The 26553-nt window shown below is 35.9% G+C and overlaps 1 protein-coding gene and 1 long non-coding RNA gene across 17 annotated transcripts; one reads left to right on the top strand and one right to left on the bottom strand.

The window, feature by feature from the left end:
* Positions 1-1576: 1576 nt before the first annotated feature.
* On the bottom strand, positions 1577-1958 carry LOC147832456 (uncharacterized). Its single transcript, XR_015516455.1, has 2 exons — positions 1909-1958; positions 1577-1818 (listed from the first exon to the last, which is right to left on the bottom strand). It is a non-coding gene; the product is annotated as an uncharacterized LOC147832456 (long non-coding RNA).
* On the top strand, positions 1696-26212 carry znf384a (zinc finger protein 384 a). Of its 16 annotated transcripts, none has more exons than XM_087294041.2 (12): positions 1696-1848; positions 7614-7681; positions 8025-8328; positions 10015-10131; positions 11058-11096; positions 13164-13330; positions 13476-13552; positions 15194-15418; positions 18884-19051; positions 21997-22075; positions 23684-23842; positions 24128-26212. In XM_087294041.2, exons 2-12 carry the CDS (start codon positions 7619-7621, stop codon positions 24515-24517), a joined length of 1788 nt encoding a protein of 595 aa, XP_087150167.1. In that variant the 5' UTR covers positions 1696-1848; positions 7614-7618; the 3' UTR covers positions 24518-26212.
* The last annotated feature ends 341 nt before the right edge of the window (positions 26213-26553 follow it).

The raw sequence follows: 26553 nt of genomic DNA, 5'->3' as shown, positions 1-26553 counted from the left end.
ACATCAATTTTGAAAAGAGTTTTTCAAGCATCTGACCACTTAATGTGTAATAAGCTTTTAATTAGTTTCCCCATATGTCTTAATCTGTAGAATCTGATTATTATAGTGTTAAAATTATTAAAATAGTACATAATCAAATTACACAATAAAATTAGTACAAGATTAGTTTTTCCATCAATTTAATGAATGCAAAGACATTTCCTTAAATTAACCGTCAATATTAATTGAACCACAAATTTTTGTCTATTTGATAGTAAAATAATCTAATAATTAAAAAATAATGATGTAACTTTTAATTATAAATATATAACTTTTTTTATAGTTATTGGCCCCAACCCTCTGATCCCATGTCTGGATGGCCAGTCTCCATATTTTCCATCGCCAATTTTTATTTTTTGTAAAATATTCTTCGGGTTTGTACATTTGTAATATCTATTTGTATCTTCACATTGATCTATGATAAATCCTACCACTCTGACAATTCAGCATTTCAGATTCAATATTCTGCTTATTAAATGTATATAAAACAGAAACACAGACATACATTCTTTTTGTTCTTTGCATATCTGTCTTTAATAGAGTGGATTACAGGATATTAAGTATGATAGAGAACAAACAGCAGTTTACTGTAATACAAATATTAAGCTCAAAAATATATATATTTTATACATAGTGTTTACATAATTTCAATCACTGGAGCAATTAATGTTTCCCCATATATCTTATTCTATTCTACGACTATATTAGTATTAAAATAGTACTTTACAAAATTACACATTTACATTTGTAGAATATTAATTTATCACATATTATTAAATTAAACACATTTCAATAAATGTACCATAATATTAAAAACTTTATACTTTGCCAATATCCTTTGAACTACTATGCTTTGTCTACTTGACAGCAAAAGGTTTAAAATGATAATTTATGCGACATGGTGGCTCAGTGGTTAGCACAATCACCTCGCAGCAAGAAGGTCACTGGTTTGAGTCCGAGCTGGGTCAGTTGGCATTTATGTTGTCTGCATGTGCTCTCCAGGTGCTCCAGTTTCCCCCACAGTCCAAAGACATGCGCTATAGGTGAATTGAATAAACTAAATTGGCCATAATGTATGTGTGTGAATGAGTGTGTAATATGGATGTTTCCCAGTTCTGGGTTCCGCTGTGTAAAACATTTGCTGAATAAAATGGCGGTTCATTCCGCTGTGGCGACCGCTGATTAATAAAGGGACTAAGCTGAAAGAAAATGAATGAATGAACTTTATTTTATTTTATTTTGAATTGGTATAGGTCTGAAAGTCAAGTAGTTGTTTTTAAATTTACGTAAATATCCGTTGCATCGAATATTATAGCTTATATAGAGATTTTATTTTCATAAAAGTTATTTGAAACAGTAAACACTTGCATTTAATATTTTCAATGTATAAAATTATACATATTTTTTGACATCAGACACCATAATGTTATCGCCAAAAACTATCATTTTGAAGAAGGTAACAATATGTTGATGTCTATTTCATATATTAAGATGAGTGATATTTCCATACATTTTATAAGTATGAAACAATCCCACAATCAATCAAACGAACCTTTATTTGTGTTCATGAAACATAATTGACCTCACATAGCGGAAGTGGTTTTGGCGGCAAGCTAGTTAAAATTTTGACCTCATCCACAGGAAGTGTAGTCGAGCGGAGTCGGACAGCCCTTCGCGAGAGAAAAAAATAGAAAAAAATTGAGGGAAAAAAATCGGTGAATCCAAGGGGTTCGGGCGGATTTGGACGAAGTTTCCGAACTGTCCCGGCCCGGAGGAGCCCTGGGGGTTGAAAGGGAATCGCCAGCACCGGTAATTAACACAGAGTTATGAGTCAATTGTCAATTATTTCTCCAAATTTGAGCAACTCACGCGGGCGCTTCTCCCCCTGTCTCGCCAGCCGGAAGTCTGCATGAAGCTGCGTCTCTCTCGCATTGGCGTCGACGTTTTTTTTCCTCTCTTCGTTTTTTTTATCCTCGAGTTTTTTTTCCTTTTTTATTTTCTCAGCGAGACTAACCGAGAGAGGGACGGAGGCATAGGGGCATTATTGTTTGCAAGCGGAAGTTTACATGTTGCATAGCTCTTTTGGAGAGTGCTTCTTTCTTTGCGTGCATAACAAAAGCTGACATTTTAATGGAGGCTGCTTGAGGAAGCCCTCATATAATTAATGGATGCTTTTGTGCCTTTTCGGCCTCCCCTTTTTTAAGATTGTCCACGCATTTGTTATTAACATTCTCATTAGATTGCAACATGCAAAATAAGCTGTCATTGCAGCGAAACAAGCATGCAACCCTTATGAAAACAATAAAATCGCGACGCTGTTCGCTTCCCTTTCTTTTTTATCTTGGCATGCGTATGAAATGAATGTTTATGGCAGATGTGAGAAGTTGACTGAGGGCTCTGGGCTGTTTGCTCGGTGTTTCTGTGAGTCTCAGAGTGATTTGGCGCAGGATCGCTGCTTTTGTTTTGATGCCTATTTATAGCGCGCACAAAAAATCCCCATGCAACTTCTGCATGTCTCGTGCATTTCAACAATTTGAAGTACATTTGCAGCACTGAATGTTTGTTTGGAGAGAAAATCAAAACTCTAACGAGCTATGCTTTAATTTTTCCTGTTTATTTCACAACTTAAAAACACCTACTAATTTGGCTGATGCGAAAGAAATTAAGTTGGAGTCAGAATGTTCTGGTTTGTTGGTCCTCCAGCTTGCTCACAATGTTCCATTGGCTGGTTTAAAGTCAGCTTGAAATACAATAAAAAATACATAAGTTTCTTAATGCTTGAAAGATTTTTTTTCTAACAAATTATCAGGGCATGTTTCATTTTTTCAAATGTTTTTGACAGATTTAGTTAAACTTTGAGTGCATATGGAGGACGAAACCAGCAGAAACTATAAATAAATACGCAAATATATAAATAAATGAGTGAATAAATCCATAAATACCTGCATAAATAAAGCATTGAGTAATTATGCAAAAAGTATATAAAAATCCACACATTCTTCTATAAATATAAATATATAAATAATTAATAATGTAGGAAGGTAAATAATTAAATGAATTACATGAATGTTGGGGAAATGATAAAATGCTAAACTGAAAGTTTATTTTTCAAATGTTTATTCATTCGTAAATGCAGTTCTGTATTTACTTCTCCTCAGCTCAACATGCTAATGTGAGGCTGTCTGTCAAGTGTCAGGAGACGGTAAAAAAAAAATCGATTGCTAAATTTTTCTGCCGATCAACCAATAATGGTGAAAGACCGCCTTCTGATGATTGACAGACACCGTCTCTTTAGCATATTATTTATGCAGGAATATATAGATTTTTAAATACTTTTATTTATTTATTTGCATATTTACTTATTATTTTAGTTATGCAGTAAATTTTGTATTTATGTATTTATTTGTATTTGTATTTAATTTATATATTTGCGAGTTTATTTATTTATTGTTTTTGCTGGTTTTAGTGCCGCCGTCTCAAAATCCAAGTAACAATTCATCAATCACTTAACCAAGTCCTCGCCCTACATTTTTTCTTCTTTTGGTGAACTTGTGGAAAATCTGTTGCTAATTCCTTTTCATTATTACTTTTAAAATTGTCATTAAATGAAAATCAACTCCACTGTTGGAAACTGATTTTATTGTAAATGGTAATCTTACTTTTAATGTTGATCTCTGTATGATCTCTTTAATTTTTTCTTGTTTTGACCTCTAATTTTTGTTAAAATTGCCTTAAAGGGATAGTTCACCCAAAAATGTAAATTCTGTCTTCATTTAATCAATTTTTTAAAAAGTTTTTTTCTCTCTTGAACACAAAAAAGATTTATTGAAGAATGTTGAAACTATTGACTTCAGTGTGTTTTTCTTCCAATGGATGTCAGTGGTTGCGGATTTCCAACATTCTTCAAAATATCTTCTTTTCTGCTCAACAGAACAAAAAACTCTTCTGATATAGAATAAAAAAGTAAAGGACGACTGAATTATCATTTTTGGGTGATCAATTCTTTTAACTCTGGTAGATCTTGTCAAAATGACTTTTGCATGTTTATGTTAATCTGCTTCCACTTTTTAGTTCACATTTCCACTACAATTAAATAAATACATCGCTGGTGCATAGAATCAAGACCTTAAAATTAAAGTAAATCTTTTCATCTTATACCTGAGTGTGACATATTGTTCTATCTAAATGTAGCGTGGGGACTTGCCCAACATCTATTTTATAAATGCATGTAAAAAAGTATTCATGTGTATGCAAAATAATGCAAATAGTACAAATGAAGACCAAGTATATATATATATATATATATATATATATATATAAATATATAAATATATATATATATATATATATATATATATATATATATATATATATATATATATATATATATATATAAATAAATATAATTCAGCATGAATGCACAGCCTAACACAGCCTTTCAGACTACACACATTTTCATAGTGAGCAGACACACTGGTCTATATGTGTGTACCTTTTTTTAGTTATGGACATCTTATAATCCCCTTACACACTAGCTCGTCAAAATGGACATCTATTTGTGGAGTTTTTGTTCCATCTCTATTTTTTTTCTGTCGGTGTAACTTCTTAATTCACTGTTAAGTCAGTTGAATTATTTTGTCTAAAAACAAAAAGACATGTTCAACCAGCGACAACAATGCAAGCTGCACATGCTGTGTGTGTACAGTATGCTCATAGTCTTCTGATGATGAAATGTGTTAAGCATGTTTACTCACATTTTATGTGTATGCGCATCAATATGCAGTGCATATAATGCGAGTTTCATCATCAGCATACCATTTTCAACATAAACTGACAGATATTAATGCATTTTGGTCATTCATTTACATGACAACAGTCTTTTGGGGACCTGAAAATTGTGAATATTGTTGTCGTCTTCACTGATCTGTGTAAACAGGAATGGTTTTGACAACATTTTCAACTGTATGTGAAACCTTTAAAAAACACAGGAAAAATTGTAGCATTTTAAGTGCGCTGTTGTTGTGTAAACATACATTCTTCAGGGGATTTGGCACATAGGAACTTTTTTTTTAATATATATATATCTATATATAGTTCCTAGAATTATTGTCAGAATTATCTGCTCCGTTTGAATCAAAGTACTTGGAACCTGTTCTATGAACTTTGAGGTAGCTATATTAGCTCATACATCAGCTTTTTACCTAATCCAGCATAATAGGAACTACTGTGATGTAGTTGTTTGTACACTGATTGGTAGAATACATACCATACCAAAAATTGGCACAAAACTTTAAAGTATTAATCCACAGTCAGTCACACTGCACTTTCGCCCCATTGACTTAAATTCATGTACATGCAAATTTATTTATTTAATTTTTTTAATGTCGCTGCATTTCAAAGTTTAAGTTTAGTGAATCCAGTGGTTTCACATCACGTGATTGACTGAGACCGATAGTTCTGATAATTCTGACTCCTCTTTACATAAACTTAAATTACGGAGAAGTCATTTATTTTATCGGTTCCACATCATCATATTTGATCCCGCCCCTTTTCATAGGGCTGTACGACAGAAGCTCAAAGTCTAGAGTGCCCAGAGCTTTACACACATAGAGGAAGCTAATGTTAACAACAGTAACCAGTTGTATTTGTATCTGATTTGTGTTATTTTCTCATCATTGATATGTAGTACAAGTTATCGTAGGTGATGGTTTTTGATTAGTTCTCTGGGGATACAGTCTAAGTTACTACCTAGGCTTTACTACCAAGTGTGAAAGCCCCTTTAGTATGCATAAACCTGTTTATAAGCTCATTTTAATTTGGTTCCTTTTTTAAAATACCAGTCTGTCATTACATCTGTTTTATTTAACTTTTACTAGAGGTTTTGGCTGGTTGATCTGGTGTGCGTTTCCCAAACATTGATGTAACTCGCGGCTGAACTATCATAGTACGATGCATCGTTTGGGAAAAAAACATTGTAGTAACAAGTGTTACCCAAAACCCGTAGTTTCTCTGTCACAGATCCATTGTTTGAACCACGTTATCCGCTTGTTAAGTGACGTATGTAATACTGTTTCCGGGTCCAAGCCGCTACTCATTTGAATTGAGAAAAATTAATTTTATATAAAATCATGGTGTACACATCAGTCTGTGGACTTGCTGCATCACAAATACAAAAATTTTAACAATTTATAAAAAATGAATCTCTTTCTGACCGTTGGATATTAGGCATGGATATATACACTCATTTGATGAGTCTCCCCATACCGTTTGATATAGCACTTGGACCTAAAAAAAGCCTCTTAGTGTGATGTCACACTTAACAGGCGAATAACTTAAGACGCCCTTAATGATGCTCTTAATGGAAAAGAAAATCCTAGTGTAGTAATATTATTAATGATGATTGTTCTTTTTATTAGTATTATTAAGTAGGATATTGTTTATTCATTTATTAATTTTTTTTTTATTTTTTTTTAGAAAAGTCTATTTTTACAATTTGACACGTAAACCACTGCAGAGATGTTCTAACCAACAGGCCCATGTCAAATACAGTACAGATACTCAATAAATAACCCACTATAAATTAAAAGCAATAACATATGTTATGTTGTTTGTTTTCTCAAGCTTTGGAGACGTAACATAAATTCCAGTTTTATAATAGGTCACCTATAGCTTTCGTCATGAGCCACAGCTGTGTTCAAAATGACATCAATGTTTTCAATGTGCACTGCGAAGGCAACACAATTGTAAACATGAAGATTTCTAAATATGAACTGTAAAAATACTTTGAAAGCAAATTACACCTAAGACTAAGAGTGATGACTTTAAGGATTTTTTTTTTTACAATTACAAGTTTTAATGTTAGAATGTTCTAAATGAATAGGGCATAGGGGTGATAACTGGGAATAGAACACAGCCAGGATTTGTTTCTAACTATAGCTCTGCGGGTGTAGTTGCAAGTGTACAAGTTTGTGATGCAGTTTGCTAATGTTTGTTGGAACGACAGATTTGGGATATGGCAAATCAACAAACTATGTTTGTAATGACGGAACTTGCGACCTTAGTTGGCTAACAATGTTTTTGGAAACGCACCCCTAGTGTACTAGTCTACCAACACATTAAATCAGTTAAGCACCAACTTGGTTAGAGATCAGCAAATCACTCCAGTATGTTTTTCTTGCAGGGTGACTTAACATCAATGCATTTTGTCTTTATGCATGTTAATTTGACACAATTGGCCATGCATGTCCTGTGATTCCTAACCCAACACACCTCTTTGCTAAGCATACACCACAAAGATGCCCCTATGTTCTTTATTTAAGGATAAATTAAGTCATAAATGCCAAAAGAAAAAAAAGATGCATGACATTTTGCAGATGTTTCCAAGCAAATCTTTAGAAAATAAAGGCTTTTTGTGTAATTCAGAGTACTTGGGTGCCAAAATGAATACATTGCCCAAGTGTCTGAGTGAATAAACCTTCAGGCAACATGTGGAACGTAAGGACGAGGTGTCATTTCACAACTGTTGCCAAAGGCCGAGTGGGTGTTTTACAAGTTATGTTGCTTTTTAATTGCAGAAATAATGGAAGATTCCCATTTCAACTCATCATACTTTTGGTCTCCCGTTCCAACAGTGCAAGGACAGGTAGACACCTTATTATTGGACTCTCTTGTACTGTACATCGTTGTGTCTTTAACAGACACGCCATGCTTATAGAGCACAATCTATTAAAAAAAAAAAAGCAAACAAAACAAGCATACCAGTCCGGGATGGATAATACCAACCTCGCACTGACCCATGTGAAAGTTACTCTCTGGAAACCTTGCCCAAACATCCCCAAAAAAGTAACCCTTCCCTCGCTGCTCTCTCCTTCTTCCCCTTCATCCTTCATCTGCGTTTATCTCTCAATCCATCCTCCTTTTCTCTTTCCTCCTTCCCTTCTTTCCCTTGTTTTTTTTTCTCCATTCATTCCCCTCTGCGAGTTTAGATCGACAACGCCATGTTTCTGAGCAAGATGAAAGAGCAGCTCGGGCCGGACAAGGCTGGGTCCTTTCCACACTCGTCCGCCGCGCACTACCCTACAGCGGTGCTGACGGTGCCAGGCTCGGTCGCCATGGATACGGGAGCCGTCGGGAGGGTGCCAAAGCAGGAGAGTGGAGGTGGTGGTGGAGGAGGAGGGGGCGGGTCAGCAGGGGCGCAGATGACTGGTGTAGGAGCGCACCTTCACCCACCTCACACATCCCAGAACATCACGGTGGTGCCCGTCCCGTCTACTGGCATCATGACTGCAGGTGAGTATTCAAAGTTTAGAAGACTCAGTATTATTTTTTTAAATAGTCTTAAAAGTTTGATAGATATTAAAGGGGTGGTCCACTGCGATATCATATGTTGTTCTTTAGTTGATGTGTAATGTTGCTGTGTGAACATAAACATCATCTCTGAATGCAAGACGGTCAGAGTTCAATGCAAAGTGAGACATTGGCTTTTACAGAGTTAGCTTAGCAAAGCCTACAGTGAACGAAGTTTGGGGACTACAAATAAATACATCTGGGTTAATGATGTCATAAACCCTTCAGGTTACGCGCATACACCCCAAGCACTGATGGGGCTTGGCCAGATGCGCTGTTATATCATAGTAGAGATGCTTCCTGGTAACATGGAGCTGATCCGTGAATCACAGCACATTATTTTAGCTGACATATCAGAGCCTCTTGAGGGCGGGCTTTCGTAGGAAATAGGGAATATGACGGTCATTTTCTTGTTAGCTGAGTAGCTGTATATAATAAAGTAAGACAGATTAAAAAATAATGGGATTTTTTTTTCACAATGGAAGTTTGAGCACACATTGTTTTGCACCCCATAAACACAACCAAGTCTTAAAAATACACTCTGGACCACCTCTTTAAAAACGAGCTCAGTTGACAACTCTGCTAAAGTTTAAAAGTTGAGTTTTAAAATTTTGTGAAGTTTTATCACACGTTGAATCCATTCAGTCGATCTCAGGGTCTTGCGGGAGCACTTTTAGCTTAGCTTAGCATAGACTATTGAAGTGGATTAGACCATTAGCATCTTGCTCAAGAACGTCAACAAATATGCTTGATAATATTCCTATTTAAAGCTTATATCTTCTGATCCTAGACATTTTGATCTGGAACAGTATTTATCAATCACATTCCCGGAGGAACACCAGCACTGCATGTTTTGCATGTCTCCTTTATGTTTCACACCCATTACAAGTTATTCAGTCTCTGGTAATGAACTGATGATCTAAATCAGGTGTTTTTGGAGAAGGAGGTATGGAAAATGTGCAGTGCTGGTGGTCCTCCAGGAACGTGGTTGAGAAACACTGGCCTAGAAAATAGCAACTTTTAATTTTTTTGCGGATTCTAATGGTCTAATCTGATTCAATGATCTATGCTAAGCTAAGCTAAGCTAAAAGGGCCCACGTTTTACCCAAAAATCAGCTTAATGGATTTCAAAATAGTAATTTGGTTTTATTATTGGTTTTGGTTTTATTATTTTGAAGTCATGGTACGGCAGCAAACTTCCTTGAATATTATGTCAGAATGAGAATGTAGTTTTCATGCTTGTAAGCCTAGAAGATTGAAACTTTTCATTTTCTATTGGTCTTAGTTCATGATTTAATTTCCGAAATATTAAGCTTTAAATAGGGAAATATCAAAGCTCTTTGGTCATTTTTTGAGTGTGATGCTAATGGTCTAATCTCATTCAATAATTTATGCTAAGCTAAGCTAAAAGTTCTCTCACCAGACTTGGAGATTGGCTGAATGGATTCAAAAATGGTCAAAGTCAACTGTTTAGGCTCATTTTACAACCACTGTGGGGGTTGTAAAATGAGCCTATTTCCAAAAGAAGTGGAGTATTCCTTTAACCAGACACAACAAAAAAATTGTATTAATTCAATGAGGTCTAAAATAGCCTAAATTGATGCATTTCGACTGTGTGTCTCTCAGCAGGGTTAGTGATCACTCCTCAGGGCACGCTGGTCTCTCCTCCTGCCTCCTCTCAGTCTTTTGTTTCTGGACCGCCAACAACAACCATGATAGTGTCCGCTTTGCACCCATCAAACACAGGTAAACAAATTTACTGACCTTTTTGACCCTTCCATCATGTTTAAAAAATGCTGCTGTTTATACTATATCCATCTATATACGGTCCAGGAGCCCAGATTATACAACCGGTTCATCTGTAAATCACACTGGATTTAAATTTCTAAGAACTTGTATGAATATTAGTTTAATGGTGTAATCATGACATGCTTCATCTGATTTTGTTGCTGATTATTGTGATTCAAAGCTTAATTTTCAGCATCATTACTCTTCAGTAGTCCTCAATCCCACACAAATCTTTGGAAATCATCATAAAATACTGATTTGGATGTTTTGTAATATTTTAAATGTCTTAACCACCACTTTTGATCAATCCTTGCCTCGTGTTTTACATACATTTATAAAGTAAATGTTATGCAAGTCCCCACTCTACATTTAGATTTTTTCCAATAGTATGTCACACTCAGGTATACGATGAAAAGATTTACTTTAATCAATGCGTCCTTGCAGAACAAATATATAGCATTTCCTACCGTCAGAAAGTTCACAATCGCTAAACATTTATAATTTAATTAAACTTTAATTACACTAAATTCATAAGCCTCCATATTTTTGCAGCAAATAGTAAATAGGCATTTCTTAGTAGCATATGATTCATCAGGACATTAATGTTTAGAGCGTGGTAGATTTACTTTTAAAATAGCAACACATAGTGTGCAGCACACGTTACATGTCATGATCATGCTCAAGATTTTTGAATTCCACTTTCTCTGTTTAAAACACCAGACACGCGCGCATATGCTTGCTTACTCAGCCGTTATCGGAGTCAGAGAAGCTGTAGGAAGTGAAAGCGAGAGTGACTGTGGGAGGTAGTGAGAAGGGATGGATGATTGATTGGATGGATGGAGGGAAGGACAGCGATTATATGTTGTTCTGCTCTTTTCTGTCAGAGGCTGTCCGGCCCCCTTCCCTCTATCTCCACAGCCACTGTAAGTATGATAGCACATGCACGTCCCCACCAGAAACCTGTAGCCAATCACATACACATTCACACACACACACATACATACATACACACAGAAATGACTTTTTATTTACCCTGTGTACTTATTAGGTGGTTTTTAAAGGGTGGGTTCACTTTATTCACCCTCTTGTTGTTCCATATACTTGAGAGATCTGTTTTTTGAAATATTGGATTATTTTACAACTCCCCTAGAGTTAAACAGTTGAGTTTTACCATTGTTTGAATCATGGTACAGCTGCAAATTTCCTTGATTATTATGCCAGAGAGTATAGTTTCTTCTAAACATATCTGCCAGGAAGATAGCAACATTTCATTTTCTGTTGCTCTTGGTACACGATGTAACTTTTGAAGAGTCAAGCTTGAAATGGGACATTTATCAAAACTCTTTGTTCATGTTTTGAGTGAGGTGCTAACGGTCTAATCTGATTCAATAATCTATGCTAAGCTAAACTAAGTGTTCCCTTCAGATCTGAATGGATTAAAATGGTAAAACTGAACTGTTTAACTGTAATGCTTTGTTTACACCAGACGCGGTTTGTGCATATAAAGCACACTATTAGTACGTAAATAGAAGTGTGAACATTTTGAGTTTACTCGCGTCATTCACACGTCAAAATTGCTTCATTCCTGCATTAAACTCGATAATTTTGGGCAGCGAATTCACTTCACAATTGATGTGGACTCTAACTTTGTTGTTAAATGGCTAACATTGGTTTTATTAGTAGCTGTGTTTATGTGGTTTAGGAAGGCTGAAAAACAGTGTTTATTCATTTGGCGCCCTGTCTGAGTTCACTAGATCCTTTCAAAGGTGCACCCAGGTTTTTGAGCACAACAACTCTTCCAGAAACTAAAGCTGGATCATGGTAGCTTTCAGCTGTCCTTCTGACTGAGTCCAGCCCAGTTTAATGAGCTGTTGTCTGCAGGGGGTCTGCAGGAAGATTTCCCCTCGGTACTCCAATAAGAGGCACTATGTCATAATCACACCCCTACATGAGCAAGCACCTGATTGGTTAACGCAGCACAAATGGCCACTAAAGTGTTTTTTTTTTTTTTCCCCCAACTTTTTGTGCTGCAGGATGTCTATTTGCGACTTAACATGCAAATCACTCGTGCTTGTAACACGTCTGGTGTAAACATATCTGCTTTAAGGAGAGTTTTAAAATAAGCCTGTTTTAAAAACAAGTGGAGTTCCTTTAATGAAAGTTTTCTGAAAAAATATCATTGCTTAATGTGATGAGTATATTCAATTTAGGCTTTTAATGTTCACATATAAACCCTGGTTTATTTATAGTTTCCACATTTGGTCTTAGAAGGTTAAACATGCTTGCTTGATTCTTGATAACCAATGAGGTTTGTTGTTGTGCATCACATGGCATGTTTAATATTCCACAAGACCCAATGCAGTTGGTTTTAATGCTTCAAGCAGGTATGGCAGAACTTCTGTATACATTTGATTAGCGTTTTTACTCTTTACATGACAGCAAGGAAAAATGAAATCTATTGAATATTTAAAGAATCGTGTCTGTTCAGAAAGTTTGGATTAAACCAATGGAATTATTTTCTGATCTTTTTTTATTAGTACGCTTTGAATTTCTCATTTGATTAAATACATTTCCAAACTTAATTTGTCTTAGTTCCTTTGGTTTTTTTTAACAGGATAAATGTTTCATACGGTACAGAGATACTGTATTTTATTCTGTATTTTACTTAAAAATTAATGGAACTGTTAATCACTAAAACTTGATTTGCGTTTTTTCAGATGATGTTTGAAACAACATGAGGGTGATTTAGCTGGCTAGTTTTGTCCAATTGTAGTTCTGAAACATGATTTGGTTGAATATTAGTCAGCAGAATCATTTAAACAGTCATTTAGTCTTTAAACTGGGCTAGAAATTATAGTTTGACATTCATCTAAACAAATTTACAAAAAAAGACCTGTTCAGTTGCAGGAAGTAATTATAGACATTATGTTTGATAATTAACATTACTTTATTTTTTATTTTCCTATGTTTTGCTATTCTGATGTAAACAGACAAGAAAGAGGACGGCAGTATCCCGCCTGCTGTAGTCATGCCTATTCCCTCAAAGCGGGGCAGAAAGAAGAAGTCCATGATGCCGAGGGCAGGTCCTGTTTCTGCCCATGCACTCGCGTCAGGGAGTGATGCGCTGATTCTGGCACACCTGGCTGCTGGTGGACAGGTGAGACATTCCTGAGGTGTTATAATGCTGTTGTTTTTTTTTGTTTGTTATTTATTTGTTTAAATATTGATAACATGTTATTGGACACTTTTGACTTAAAGTAAACCTGTGCTAAACCGCTTACTGTGTTTTTCATGTGTTACAGCATAACACAAATGACCCATATGACCTCTCCAATGATGAGGATGAGCATCAAGGCAAAGATGGGAACAAGTCCTACAGGTATAATACTATTGGTTGAGGATTATCTGTCTTGTTAATCATTTAACCCTTGTGTGCTGTTGGGGATGTTTTCATCCACTCTCAGGGTGATTTTGAGCTTTAATTAGGCCACAGCTATCTCTGTGTTTCAGCAAATGAAATGATTTTTGGTGACATCTTATTTTGACACATATCAAAATGCTTTGAAATTTTTCAAAAACTCAACAAAACACTCTGGGCAAATTTACTACACTTTAGTTATGTTGATGGCTGTTTTTGCCCCATGGACTTTCATCATAATGACATTTTTGGATTGCAAAGCCATGACACCATATAAACATGCTTTCTTGCTTGTTACTGGTTTTTCATGTTGGAGGGGGGAAATTTGTTATTTTTTTTACTGTTGATCATCAGTTGCAGTGCAAAAAAGCTTCATTTCTGGCTTTTATATGAAGTATAGTGTGTGTGAGAGAGACCTTGGCACACATTACTATTGATATATCCGAAAAAAATAAGCAGCTCAGCTCTCAGAACATAGTAAACGGAGTACGTTTATTTACACACACACACTCTAATTCTCTGTTTTACTCCATAAAACTCCATATAAAAGTCAGAACGTTTTTTTTTTTTTTTTGCACAGGCATATCTAAAGTGTTAATGGTGCCAACTGATGATAGTTGACAATTTTGACCTCTTCTCAACAGGGAAAACCTCTAACAATCAAGAATGCATGGCTATATGGTGTCATGGCTTTGCAATCAAAGATTGTAATTTTAATGGAAGTCAATGGGGCAAAAACAGCCCCTGAACATAACGAAAGGGTAGTAAATTTGAACAATACACAAGGGTTAAATATCATGTAATAAGTTGTCGGATATTAGTGGTTTTAAAGGATTACCCTCAAAACAACTGTCATCATTTTCTCACCCTAATATATTTCCTAAACCTTAAGTTATGACTTTTGGTCATCAAAAAAAGGTCTGTATGAAAAAAACGCACTTTTTAATCCAGGAGACCGGAAAAGATGTGTTCAGTGCAAATTAACAGATGTAATTTTGTCTTTGATTTACACTTTATATGTGTTTAAAATTCTCTATAGGAAACACATTGCCACGATTTGCATGTGTATTAGTAAATTTAGTCTAATTACACAGATACAGGGACACTGGAGTGTTTTAAAGCTGCGATTCAACTGCAGATTGCTTGTATGTCAGCTTATAGACAAGCCAGCTGATTGATGTGAAAAGCTCCAGTGTCCAGCTGTGAATTCCTGAACTGATGACCTTCACGGCCAATCACAGTCATTTCTGTTGAGCATGTGAACACTAAAGCAAATCAGCGGTGTTTAAGAATGCACTCAAATGTTAGCGGGAAAAGGGTAGTTTTTTAAAATTCAGTACCGATTGGTATCGAATTCCATTATCGTGACAACACTAACAAGAACAATACATTTAATTACTATTAATTACTAAATACTGTTACAATCATAGGCATTATAAATTGTGTCAGGTTATATTCAGTCCCTGACAGATGGTGTTTATAGAGTTATTACTTTTGTGTGTTAATTGATATAAATACACCAGTCAGTGATTTGATTGTCAGGAAAATTATAATTTTGTAATTAATTTGAGTTTAAATGCGCATGCTGATTTTTGACTGTAGGTGCCGAATGTGTGCGGTGACGTTTTTCAGCAAATCAGACATGCAGATCCACGCTAAGTCCCACACGGAGGCGAAGCCACACAAGTGTCCTCACTGCTCCAAATCTTTCGCCAACTCCAGCTACCTGGCGCAGCACATCCGCATCCACAGCGGCGCCAAACCCTACACCTGCTCCTACTGCCAGAAAACCTTCAGACAGCTCAGCCATCTACAGCAGCACACACGGTACAACTGAGCAATACACCACACACCTGCTGCAGGACTCGCTTTAGTGGCACAGTTGTGTTTTTGGTTAGGATAAGCATGTTTTTATTACATGTTTCTGTTCTCTTTTTCTCTTGATTCCTCACTGTGGTTTTCTGCTCTGATGCTTTGACATTTGAGCTTGGAGAGGCAATTCTAATAGTAGTAATTACTCTGGAGACAGAAGCAGGTCTTGTTTGTGTCACGCTAATGTCATCACATCATCTGCTTGTGTTATTTCACACCACAATGATTACATTTTAATTTTATTCAATTCTGTTGGTATCCTTTTGGTTTGACAGCTTTATCTAATAAGCTTTTGAAAATAGATATTTTAAACATTGTTTGATGCTTGGATTGAGAAAAACTGAGAACTTTATTTGAATTAATGACAGTCTCCATTTAAATCAATTCCTATTTTTCCAAGATCAGCCTTTTACTATATATGGTCAGTTTTAAGTAGAGCTAAATACATTTTTTAATGTCCTAACACAAGAATGGGTGTTGTTCAATAGTTTTAGGGCTACTTTGTTGCAAGGTTTTGATCCATATGTACATATGAAACATCATACTTATTCTGACCTTTATGCATTGCAATATCATAAAATAATTGATTATCATACTAATATGTTAGTATATTTTAAATGATTAACATTTCATGCCAACAAATGGTTAATGTCTAGTGGTTTAAAGAACAATAGTAAAGTATAGGGATTTAAAAGGGGCTATTATGTTCTATTTTTAAAAATCTTGCTAGAGCAGGGGTGCCCAAACTTGATCCTGGAGGGCTGGTGTCCTTCATAGAAGCTCCGATGTCCTTCAACACACCTGCCTGGAAGTTTTTGTATACAGTTGAAGTCAGAATTATTAGCCCCCTTTTGATTTTTTTTTTCTTTTTTTTAAATATTTCATAAATGATGTTTGACAGAGCAAGGAAATTTTCACAGTATGTCTGATAATATTTCTTCTTCTAGAAAAAGTCTTATTTGTTTTATTTCGGCTAGAATAAAAGCAGTTTTGAATTTTTTAAAAACTATTTTTGGGACAAAATTATTTGCCCCTTTAAGCAATTTTTTTTTTCGATCTAAGTCTACAGAACAAACCATCGTTATAGAATAACTTGCCTAATTACCCTAACCTGCCTAGTTCACCTTATTAACCTAGTTAAGCCTTTAAATGTCACTTTAAGCTGTACAGAAGTGTCTTGAAAAATATCAAATAAAATATTATTTACTGTCATCATGGCAAAGATAAAATAAATCAGTTATTAGAAATTAGTTTTTAAAACTATTATGATTCGAAATGTGCTGAAACAATCTTCCCTCTATTAAACAGAAATTTGGGAAAAAAATAAACAAGGGCGCTAATAATTCAGGGGGGCTAATAATTCTGACTTCAACTGTACCTAGAAGGAGCTTGATAAACTAAAATATGAGTTTGGGCATCCCTGCCCTAGAGTGTGTGTATGACGCTTCAGCTCAAAATACCACAAAATGTCGGTACAATAGCCTAGTGATTAGCACGCTGACTTATGGACCTATAGTAGTTTCACGAGTTCAAATCCCAGCTCGAGGACATTTCCTGTCCCTACCCCCTGTTTCTCTCCCACTTCACTACCTGTCTATAATACTGTCCTATCTACTTCATAAAGGCAAAAAAGGCCAAAAATAAATCTTTAAAACACACACACACACACATATAATGTTTTATAACTCTTTAAAACTGCCCTGTTTAGTCTTTAAATTTAAATGAGATTGTGCTCTTTTCACAAGAAGGTGGAGCTACAAATGCCAGTGAATCAGCATAGTGGCAGATTCAAACAGGACTAACCTTATCTCTGTGAAAAACGGAAAATGTCCAAAAAAGTGTCTCAGAAGAAGGCAGTATATGGAGACTAGTGGGCTAATTTGTACATCCTCAGGAATGAACGCAAACGTGCTTTTCCATTGTAAAAGCGTGAGGTGCACCACACAGCCTTTTGACAGGAATAAAGAGAAGTGTGGTGTGCTTTTTATGTCGCTAGGCAACAACTGAATCGGCTGTGTATTGTGCGCAAGCATTGTGGATAGTGTGACCACTGGTCTCTTCTCCATTTTTTTAAAGTGTTCTTAGTTGTCTTGACAACACAAGCATTATTGTAACCTCAATGGAAACCCCGCCTATGCTTTCATTTAATTGGACAATGAAAAAAGATGCTAGTTGCGCAGCAGAGTTGTCAGTTGCGAGCGCACAGAGCACAACGGCAAAAAGCAAGTCGAAGCAGACGGTTAAAACATGAAGCATGCAGGGCGCATAAACAGTGCGCAAAACACTCGCAGCCGTTAGTAAACCATTTAAAAGATGCACCTCTCAATGCAAATAGTGCGTTCGGTGTGATCGACTTCTAAAACTTCCTGTAATGCCAGCTGCTGATATTATCTTCGGCAGATATATCGTAAAAACGAAAGTGAGTGCTTCTGACTCAGGGCTGTCTATGCTAATGAGGGAGAGATTGTCAATAATGGGCGGAGCTTTCTCCCTCACACGAACAACAGAAGAATGTCTAATCAAAGGGTTTCTGCATGAAGTGTGATTAAAAAAATGAATTAATAAATGTTTACCATTATAGGTTGGCTAAATTCACACACTGTTACCACACAACTGTGTTTAAATCTCTTAATAAACTGATTTTTGCATAATAGGTCCCCTTTAAAATGACAATATATTAGTATTTTGTATCTGTACTGTGATTCTTAAAGTCTTTTAATATGCCATCAAATTATTCTTGTTCTAAATATGCCTGGCAAGATTTTTTTGTTACAATGCAATAACCTTTTAGTGATCGTCTTTTGTAAACAATATCAAACATATATGATAGGATCAGCAATAAACTATATTTGAATGTGCACAAACAAGAACACCCAAAATGTACACTTTGCTTCAGTTTTGACTCACTGGTTATAATGAAGAACTGATTTGAACCTTATTTACAGTAATAGCATTCTGCTGAAGCCTGGCGCACATAATTCTGTCTCCATTTGCTTCTGTATTTCCTCTTTACCTCATTCATTCTGTCCTGTCCTCTTCTTCCCATTTCCCTGTCATGTTATTCTGTTATCCTGGACACAAATGAGCTCACAATGTAATTCTGCCTCACTCTGTTCATCTTCATCGCATCTTCATTCTGCTCTGGTTTAAAGGCTCTGCTTTGGGTTGATCTCATATACTGATAGTTAGGGAAGGGAAAAGGAAGCTGGTGAGAGAGAGAGAATAAGAGAGAGAGAGAGAGCTTTATAACTCAAAACACCACCAAGTGCACGACCACATTGTTAAAGCATGAATCCTGCAGCATACTTTATGAAATGATCATGATTTGATCCACTCTTGGGGGTCAGGTATTGGTTTAATGACAAATCTCTCTCTGTTTTCTTCTCTCTTTTTCATCCCCTTCCCTTCATCCCTTGTTAGAAACCACACAGAGGGCAAACCGCACAAGTGTCCTCACTGCTCCAAATCGTTCGCCAACTCCAGCTACCTGGCGCAGCACATCCGCATCCACAGCGGCGCCAAACCCTACACCTGCTCCTACTGCCAGAAAACCTTCAGGCAGCTCAGTCACTTACAGCAGCATAACAGGTAACAGACAGGCAGAGACAGAAGCCAGCCGATGTGGGAAATTATGACAATGTGCCTTACAGATATGATTATACAGAAAGTTCATTGTCCACCAAGAGTGTTAGCGGTAAGATCAGGTCATCAATCTAATCATTCTCCAGGTGGATTTATATTTTTGTGGTGATTTAGATTTACTGTTTTGGATTGTTGACTATAAAGTGAGTATAAAATTATACATTATTATGTACAATATCCGTCAGCGCATTATTTATTACAGCATACTTCGCAATTTAATAATGGCTGCCCAGTAAGATGATTTATTAATATGAGTACTGTAGGTCTTAGAGTGCAAGACAGTATAATTATTTTTTTTTTTTTAAATGTTTGTGCTTTTAGTTCACCAGTCGAACCACTTTTACGAATTTTCATTGCCAATCTTAGCCAATCATAATGGTTTGTTTTGGGTCTATTTTGAATTTCCACAACCAGCACAGAGTCACTGGGATCAGGGCGAGGCTGGATTGACCAGATCCAAGATGAAAACGAAAGTAAAATACAGAGTATCAAGTTACCCCCAATTATACACAGTTTAATTCAGTATCTGCTCTATTAATCATATTTTTATACACAATAGGACTTGTGAGCAGCCTACAACCAGATCAGATTGGAGCATTTGAATTAAGTTTGATTTGAATTAAAGGGGTCATGAAGCACCTCAGTATTTTACTTCGTTCTGTTTTCTGAGGTCCGTGTGTAATGTTACTGAGATTTTTACATCCAAAAACATCATAGTTTAGTGGAAATGTGCTATTTTCTGTGCTCTCCTCATTGAAACACATTGATATGAATGGGCGTGGCCAATTGTAGACTTCAAAGTAAATGCTCAATGCTCGGATTGGCTAAGAGTTCTGTATATTTACAGGGCTAAACATGCAGGGAAGCAAAAGCAGGCATCGATCTTCTGTGTAGGCAGAGCTTATCCACTCTATTACATCATCATAGCGTATAACATTTTATAGCCTGTTTTTTTTTTTGTTGTCAAATTGCCTTCATTAAATATAGACAGTATCAACTTTGGCACGTACGATAAGAGAAAAAAAAAAAAAAAGGAAAAAAAAATACAAATAAATAATAACGTGGCTTAACAAAAACTACAATTGTGCAATCTGAAGCACACAATGCACTCTACTTTTGCATTTAGGAAAGAAAAGAAAAAAAATCTATTTGCTGGAACAAGGACTTGGTCTGTAGTTGACAATAAAACATGTTCTTGGATATATTTCTTAAATGGGTCCCAAATTTTCTTAAGCTGATTAGATGAACCTCTAGACAGTCTAATTTTTTCCAACTTAACAAAAAGAGGACATCATGGATCCACTGTGTTGGGGTTGAAGGCTTCTGATCCTTCCACTTAAGCAATATTAGTCGTTTGGCCAGGAGCACAATAAAAGCAAAATTCCAAAAATGGCTATTAGTGGGAAAGGGGAGATTGATATACCCAAAAAAAAACAGATATAGTTTTAAAAATAGTGTCCCAGTAGTGTCTATACGTTTTGAAACGTAATTCTGTTTTGTCTTCTCTTTTGCTGTAATTTGCCATTAAAGTCATAAATAAAAAAAATAAATAAAAAAATTGGCTTCATTAAAATGTGATTTTAGAAAAATGACAAATTACTGAGTTCTGAAACTTACAGGATGTCTTTAGAGTACTTTGACCTATTATATGCTAAAAGATCAGGTGAGTTTGGTTTTGTTGTTCACAACTCCTTTAATGGCTATAAGCTACAGCTAATGTGGGGTAAACATCACAAGCCTGATACATGTAAATTAACACTTCCTCAAAAACAAAGAGATATTGGAATCAGGCAAAATGAGTAATTAATTTTGGTAACATTTCAGTATCTTGATTTATTAATCCTTTTTATATATAATGTCACTCTAAGAAGCTTTTCTACAGGTCCCAACCAATTTATTTATTTATTCAATAGCTGCTGCGTTACACTAATGAAAAATGAAAGTAAAATACAAAAAATATTAATTTAGTTCTGTTTAGGAATTAAGCAGTAATTGATGACAACAAAAATATATTTGTAGTGACATTGCCTATCGGATAAAAAGTGTTACATCATGTCCTAACCACACACAATGCAATGCTGGGACACATGGTAATAGGCATCTTTTCCAAATTAAAAGGATTTTTTGTCCTAACCATTTGTGACCGCAGTGTGCAAAGTTTCTATTTAAGAAATAATTTCTATCTCTGGGACCTCATGGCTGAACAACAGCATAAACTACTATGACAATGATCACCTCGGGTGCTAGTTATGTTCTTTATTCAGTGTTAAATGCTACCAGTATGAATTTGAATACTATTTGTTGTGACGTTTATTGCTATACTGAAGTCAGCAGCAGATAGTTTACCGCAGATCCTGAAAATAAAATAACACAGCAATAACAGCAAATATTGGTTAAATATGAACGTTAAAACTGACTCATTTCAAGCCAAGAACATTAGTCTCCTAGCAAGTACTATTAATAATGCTAATGAGGATTAATATTCATTCATTAGTGAATAAACCTGTCGTCGGGAGTTAAGTGCACTATTCTGTGCTCCTTAATGGCTGTTTAGTGCAGATAGTCTACATGATCGCCACTTTAATCTTGTTGTGTTGCGTGTAAAGACACAATGTTAATATATATCGGCTTAACTTATTCTGCAGAAATACTATATTGGGAATTCCTAGTTTTCATAAACCATATACAGCCCTACAGTTTCCCTCGTGTCCTCTTTCCTTTCTCTGTTGCCTGTTACCTGTCAAACTGAAGCTGTGAGTTGTGTAGGATTTCTGGAACATTTGTGTAACTTTAGACCCATCAGAATTATAGTACTATATATTATAATATCAATGTGATCTTGATGTTCAGATCATGCGTTTCTAATGAATCTCTTCTGTTTTGTTTTCAAGGATTCATACTGGTGATCGGCCGTACAAGTGTGTTCATCCCGGCTGTGAGAAAGCTTTCACTCAACTGTCCAACCTCCAGGTAAACGTCTTTATATAGGGGCTTTCACTCGTTTCAGCTTTCTGTAAGGGAGAGTGAAACCCTTCCGGCCTCGAAGAGGAAAACGACAGAAATTGACAGCACAGTTTTTAATTAATACTTTAATACTGTATTTAAATGACTTTTATGAACTTTGGTTCCATTACAAGCTGAAGACTTTACTAAAATGCTTTCTTAAATTATTTAAGAAGTCCAGACTGCACACTGATGAAGGATCTCATGGCTTTATGCATTTATGAGAATACTAAATTCATTTATTTTATGACATATACATCAATGTAGTGTTTTTTTATGTGATGGTGTATAAATGATTGCTTAAAAACTCTTATTATTATTACTATTGTTATAATTATTTAGGTTTAAATTTGAAAAATCTTTATGAATTTTTAGATTTAGAATTTGCATTTGATATTTATTTTATATAATATATATGCTATGATTCAAAAGTTTGGTCTTGGTAAGGATCTTATGCTCACCAAGGATGTGTAAGGAAAATATTATCACATTTTAAACTATTCAAACTGTTTATTTTTTGATAATATTATAAAAGAAAAGTTAAATTGTATTTTTAAAGATAAATAAATGGACCCCAAAATTATGCAAGTATAATTAGTCCAAAACAGACTGGGTTTATGTCCTTAAAAGTTCTTTGAATGGGTATTTGTATGTTTATATTCATTCATTCATTTTCTTCTCGGCTTAGTCCCTTTATTAATCTGGGGTTGCCACAGTGGAATGAACCGCCAACTTATCCAGCATATGTTTTACGCAGCGGATGTCCTTCCAGCTGCAATCCATCACTGGGAAACATCCATACACACTCATTCACATACACAGCCTACCAAAATCACCTATACCACATGTTTTGGGGCTGGTGGGGGAAACCGGAGCACCCGGAGGAGTGAAATCAGAATTCGGTAACAGATTTATTTAATAATTATACATAATATACATAATAATTATTTAGAGAAAAGAAAGTGAAAAAAAATAGAAAATGTCAAGGGTTACAAAAAAAAGTAATAATGCATTGACATACATTATCACAAACTGTTTATAACAGGAGTGGCCAACCCTGTTCCTGAAGAGCCACCTTCCTGCAGATTTCAGTTGCAACCCATATCAAACACACCTGCCTGTAATTATCACGTGGTGTTCAGGTCCTAATTAATTGGTTCAGGTGTGTTTGATAGCAACTGAAATCTGCAGGAAGGTGGCTCTCCAGGAACAGGGTTGGCCACCCCTGGTTTATAATATGCGCTTGGTTTCTAAATACACTTTTGGACATTTCTTTAGTCAGACGATTGTAAATATTTTAGCTAATAATCTTGACCTTTGAATGGTTTTAACAACTGATTTTATTCTAGCCAAAATAAAACAAATAAGACTTTCTCCAGAAGAACAAATATTATCAGACATTGTGAAAAAAATCCTTGCTCTGTTAGACATCATATAGGAAATAATTGAAAAAGAAAAACACTTGAGGGATGATCATTTTTGACTTTAACTTTAGCTATAAGTGTCCACAAAAACTGCTGAAAATCTGCTTTTCAATATCTTGTTATCATCAGTAATGAAATTGTTTGTTTTCAGTCTCATCGAAGACAACACAACAAGGACAAGCCATACAAGTGTCACAACTGCAACCGCGGCTACACGGACGCCACCAGCTTGGAGGTTCACTTGACTACACATACGGTCAAACACGCCAAACTCTATTCCTGTGGCCTCTGCAACCGCTCGTACACATCTGTAAGATCCTGCACAGCATTTTCAATCCTTCCTCTGTATTCTTGACATTCTTCAGTTTGAGATTTCTAAGTGGTAATTTCCAAAATGTAAACATCAAGATTAGATATTAGTTACACTGTAAAAGAAATCTGTTAATGAACAGCTTCTTTATTTGGTGATTCAGAAGTGTTTTTGGTTTATTTATGGCTGTAAATTGGATTATGTGATGTTGATTTCTGCTCTGTCGACTTTTCATGAATTTATGCAGAATTTCAGCATTATCCCTGATTTTTCTCACTTGTCTAGGAAACCTACCTGATGAAACACATGCAAAAACACAACCCAGATCCTCTCACAGTAGCGGCTGCAGTGGCAGCGCAGCAGGCTCAGAACCCCGGTCAGGGTTCAGGTGGAGGGAGTGGGCGAGGCCGTGGGCGGGGCAGAGGAGCAGCAGCCGCAGCAGCAGCAGCCGCCGCAGCAGCAGCGCAGGCCCAGAACCAGAACAACCCCACACCGCCAACCAGCTACTCCGTTTCTGACGGAATCCCCTGCCCGTTCGACCTGCATCAGTACAAGACCGTGTCGGCAGGAGAAATCCAGTACAAGCCGGTCACAGTTGCCGATTTAACAGCCCACAAAGACCTCTGCCTCACCGTCTCCACCTCTGCCATCCAGGTGGAGCACATGAACTCGTAGAGAGGTGGAGCGAGGAGGAATGGACCATGAGTTTGGAAGGAAATAGATAAAAACACTGCCTTGAGGACAGAGGAGGATTTCCAAATACAGACCTGGAGGACGAGGAGAAACGGAGGAGGAGCACATGAACTGGAATGAGCTGTCTGTCGGTAGACTTGCATTGCAGTGTCACAAAAAAAGGCCTTATGCTAATTTGATTTAGCTAACATTTAAGCCTTAGTTTTATTGCTTTGCCAGAAAAGCATGCAACACCGAAAGTAATTCACTCTTCTCCACAGGGGAATTTATTTTTAACTTTTAAGTCACAAAGCATTAAGGGATAGTTTACTCAGAAATGGATATTTACTCACTATTTACTCCCCTCAAGTGGTTCCAGATCTGTGAGTATTTTTTTTTCTGTTGAACACAAATTAAGATATTTTTAAGAATGCGGAAAACCTGTAATCATTGACTTTCAAAAAAGAAAAAAACAAATACTACGGAGGTCAGTGCTTACAGGTTTTCAGCCTTTTTAAAATATTTTAATTTGTGTTTAACAGAAAAAAAGAAACTCAAAGGTTTGAAACAAACGAAGGGCGAGTAAATAAAGACTATTTCCATTTTTGGGTGATTTATCCATTTATAGACAGACCTATAGTTTAATGCATTGTTGTTTGTGTTTCTACTAGAAAAACTACATTACCCAGAATCCTTTAGAAAAAAATCTTCACCAGTTAGTAAACATAGACAAGAAAATTGTGCCAAATGAAACACACAGGCTTCCAAATACTTTTACACAAATTTACGATTCGCCTCGTAGCTGGAAAGTTTAGCTTATAAATCTTTACAAATATTTTACTCGTTAATATTTGTTGGCTGCATTGGTTAACATAAACTAACGATGACAAATATGTTTCAAGCATTCATCGATCTTAATGTTGCCTGCAGCCTTTACTAATTTAATCAAGTTTTTCAGATGTATTGCTCATTGTTAGTTAATGGACTAACTAAATGAACTAATAGAACCATATTGAAATTGGTTACCACTTTAATTTAAAGGTATGTTCATAAAACTGTCATGAAACCTTTATAATTATGACATAGCGTCATGAATTTGAATAAGATTTTACGCGCTCTACGCATTTATTTACTCTGTTAGGCCATTTTAAATGCAAAGGTGAGATTGTTTGAGATTTAGTTGTTATGACAACTTGACATACATGTTATAACCTGTCAGTGATTTATATATATATATATATTCATAACGTGTCATAAATCTGTCACAAACATGACTGTCATAAGACCATTTTAATTATTATGAATTTTATAACAGCATCATTAATATTTTTCCTGATTTCAAATACAGGGGTACGCAAGTCGAATGGTATAGAACATTAATGAGTTGTTGTAAACTTCTTTGACAGAGTGAGGACACTTTCAGTGAGTCATTTCAATGACAAATGCATTTTGTTCCCCTGAAGAAAGTAATCAGAAAAATATTCACGACACAATTATAATAGCCTCATGACACTCGTGTTTAATTATGACAAACCGTGTTGTCTTGATAATGTCAGGTTGACTTGACAAAGACAGGTTATGATGTATTTTTTTGAGAATTCTTTGTCATGACAACATGATACAAACAATGTCGTCTTTGCTGAGTGAATGACACTTCGTGAAATAACACCAATCTTAAAGTGAAGTTTCATAAACTAATTTCGAGAGGAGCATGTGATATGATTGAGCAATACTGGCCGCTCCTCTGTAATCAGTAATAAACCCATCAGAGTGATCCAAGCTTACAATAAATGGATGGTTTTTCCCTACAGCTCTATCTTCGTTTTGGAAGATTCCCCCCTTCCACCCCAGCTCCTCCTTTTTCTCCCTTTTCCAAGGGGAGCTCTCGAGACCTATTTGATCTCGGATCCCCTTATATGCTTATTGACCCAGTGGGAGCCTTAAGTTTAAGTATCTCCGAGCTCAGGGTTCTCTCCCAGGACAGCATAACAAACCTGCTATTATTGCTAAGCATATCTTAGTGGGAACTCTTGAAATAT

This window comes from Danio rerio, chromosome 19 (assembly GCF_052040795.2).
Source record: "Danio rerio strain M-AB ecotype USA chromosome 19, GRCz13ab, whole genome shotgun sequence".
Lineage (NCBI taxonomy): Eukaryota > Metazoa > Chordata > Actinopteri > Cypriniformes > Danionidae > Danio > Danio rerio.
The sequence above is the reverse complement of the archived record's forward strand: the minus strand, read 5'-3'. Positions and strand labels throughout refer to the sequence as shown.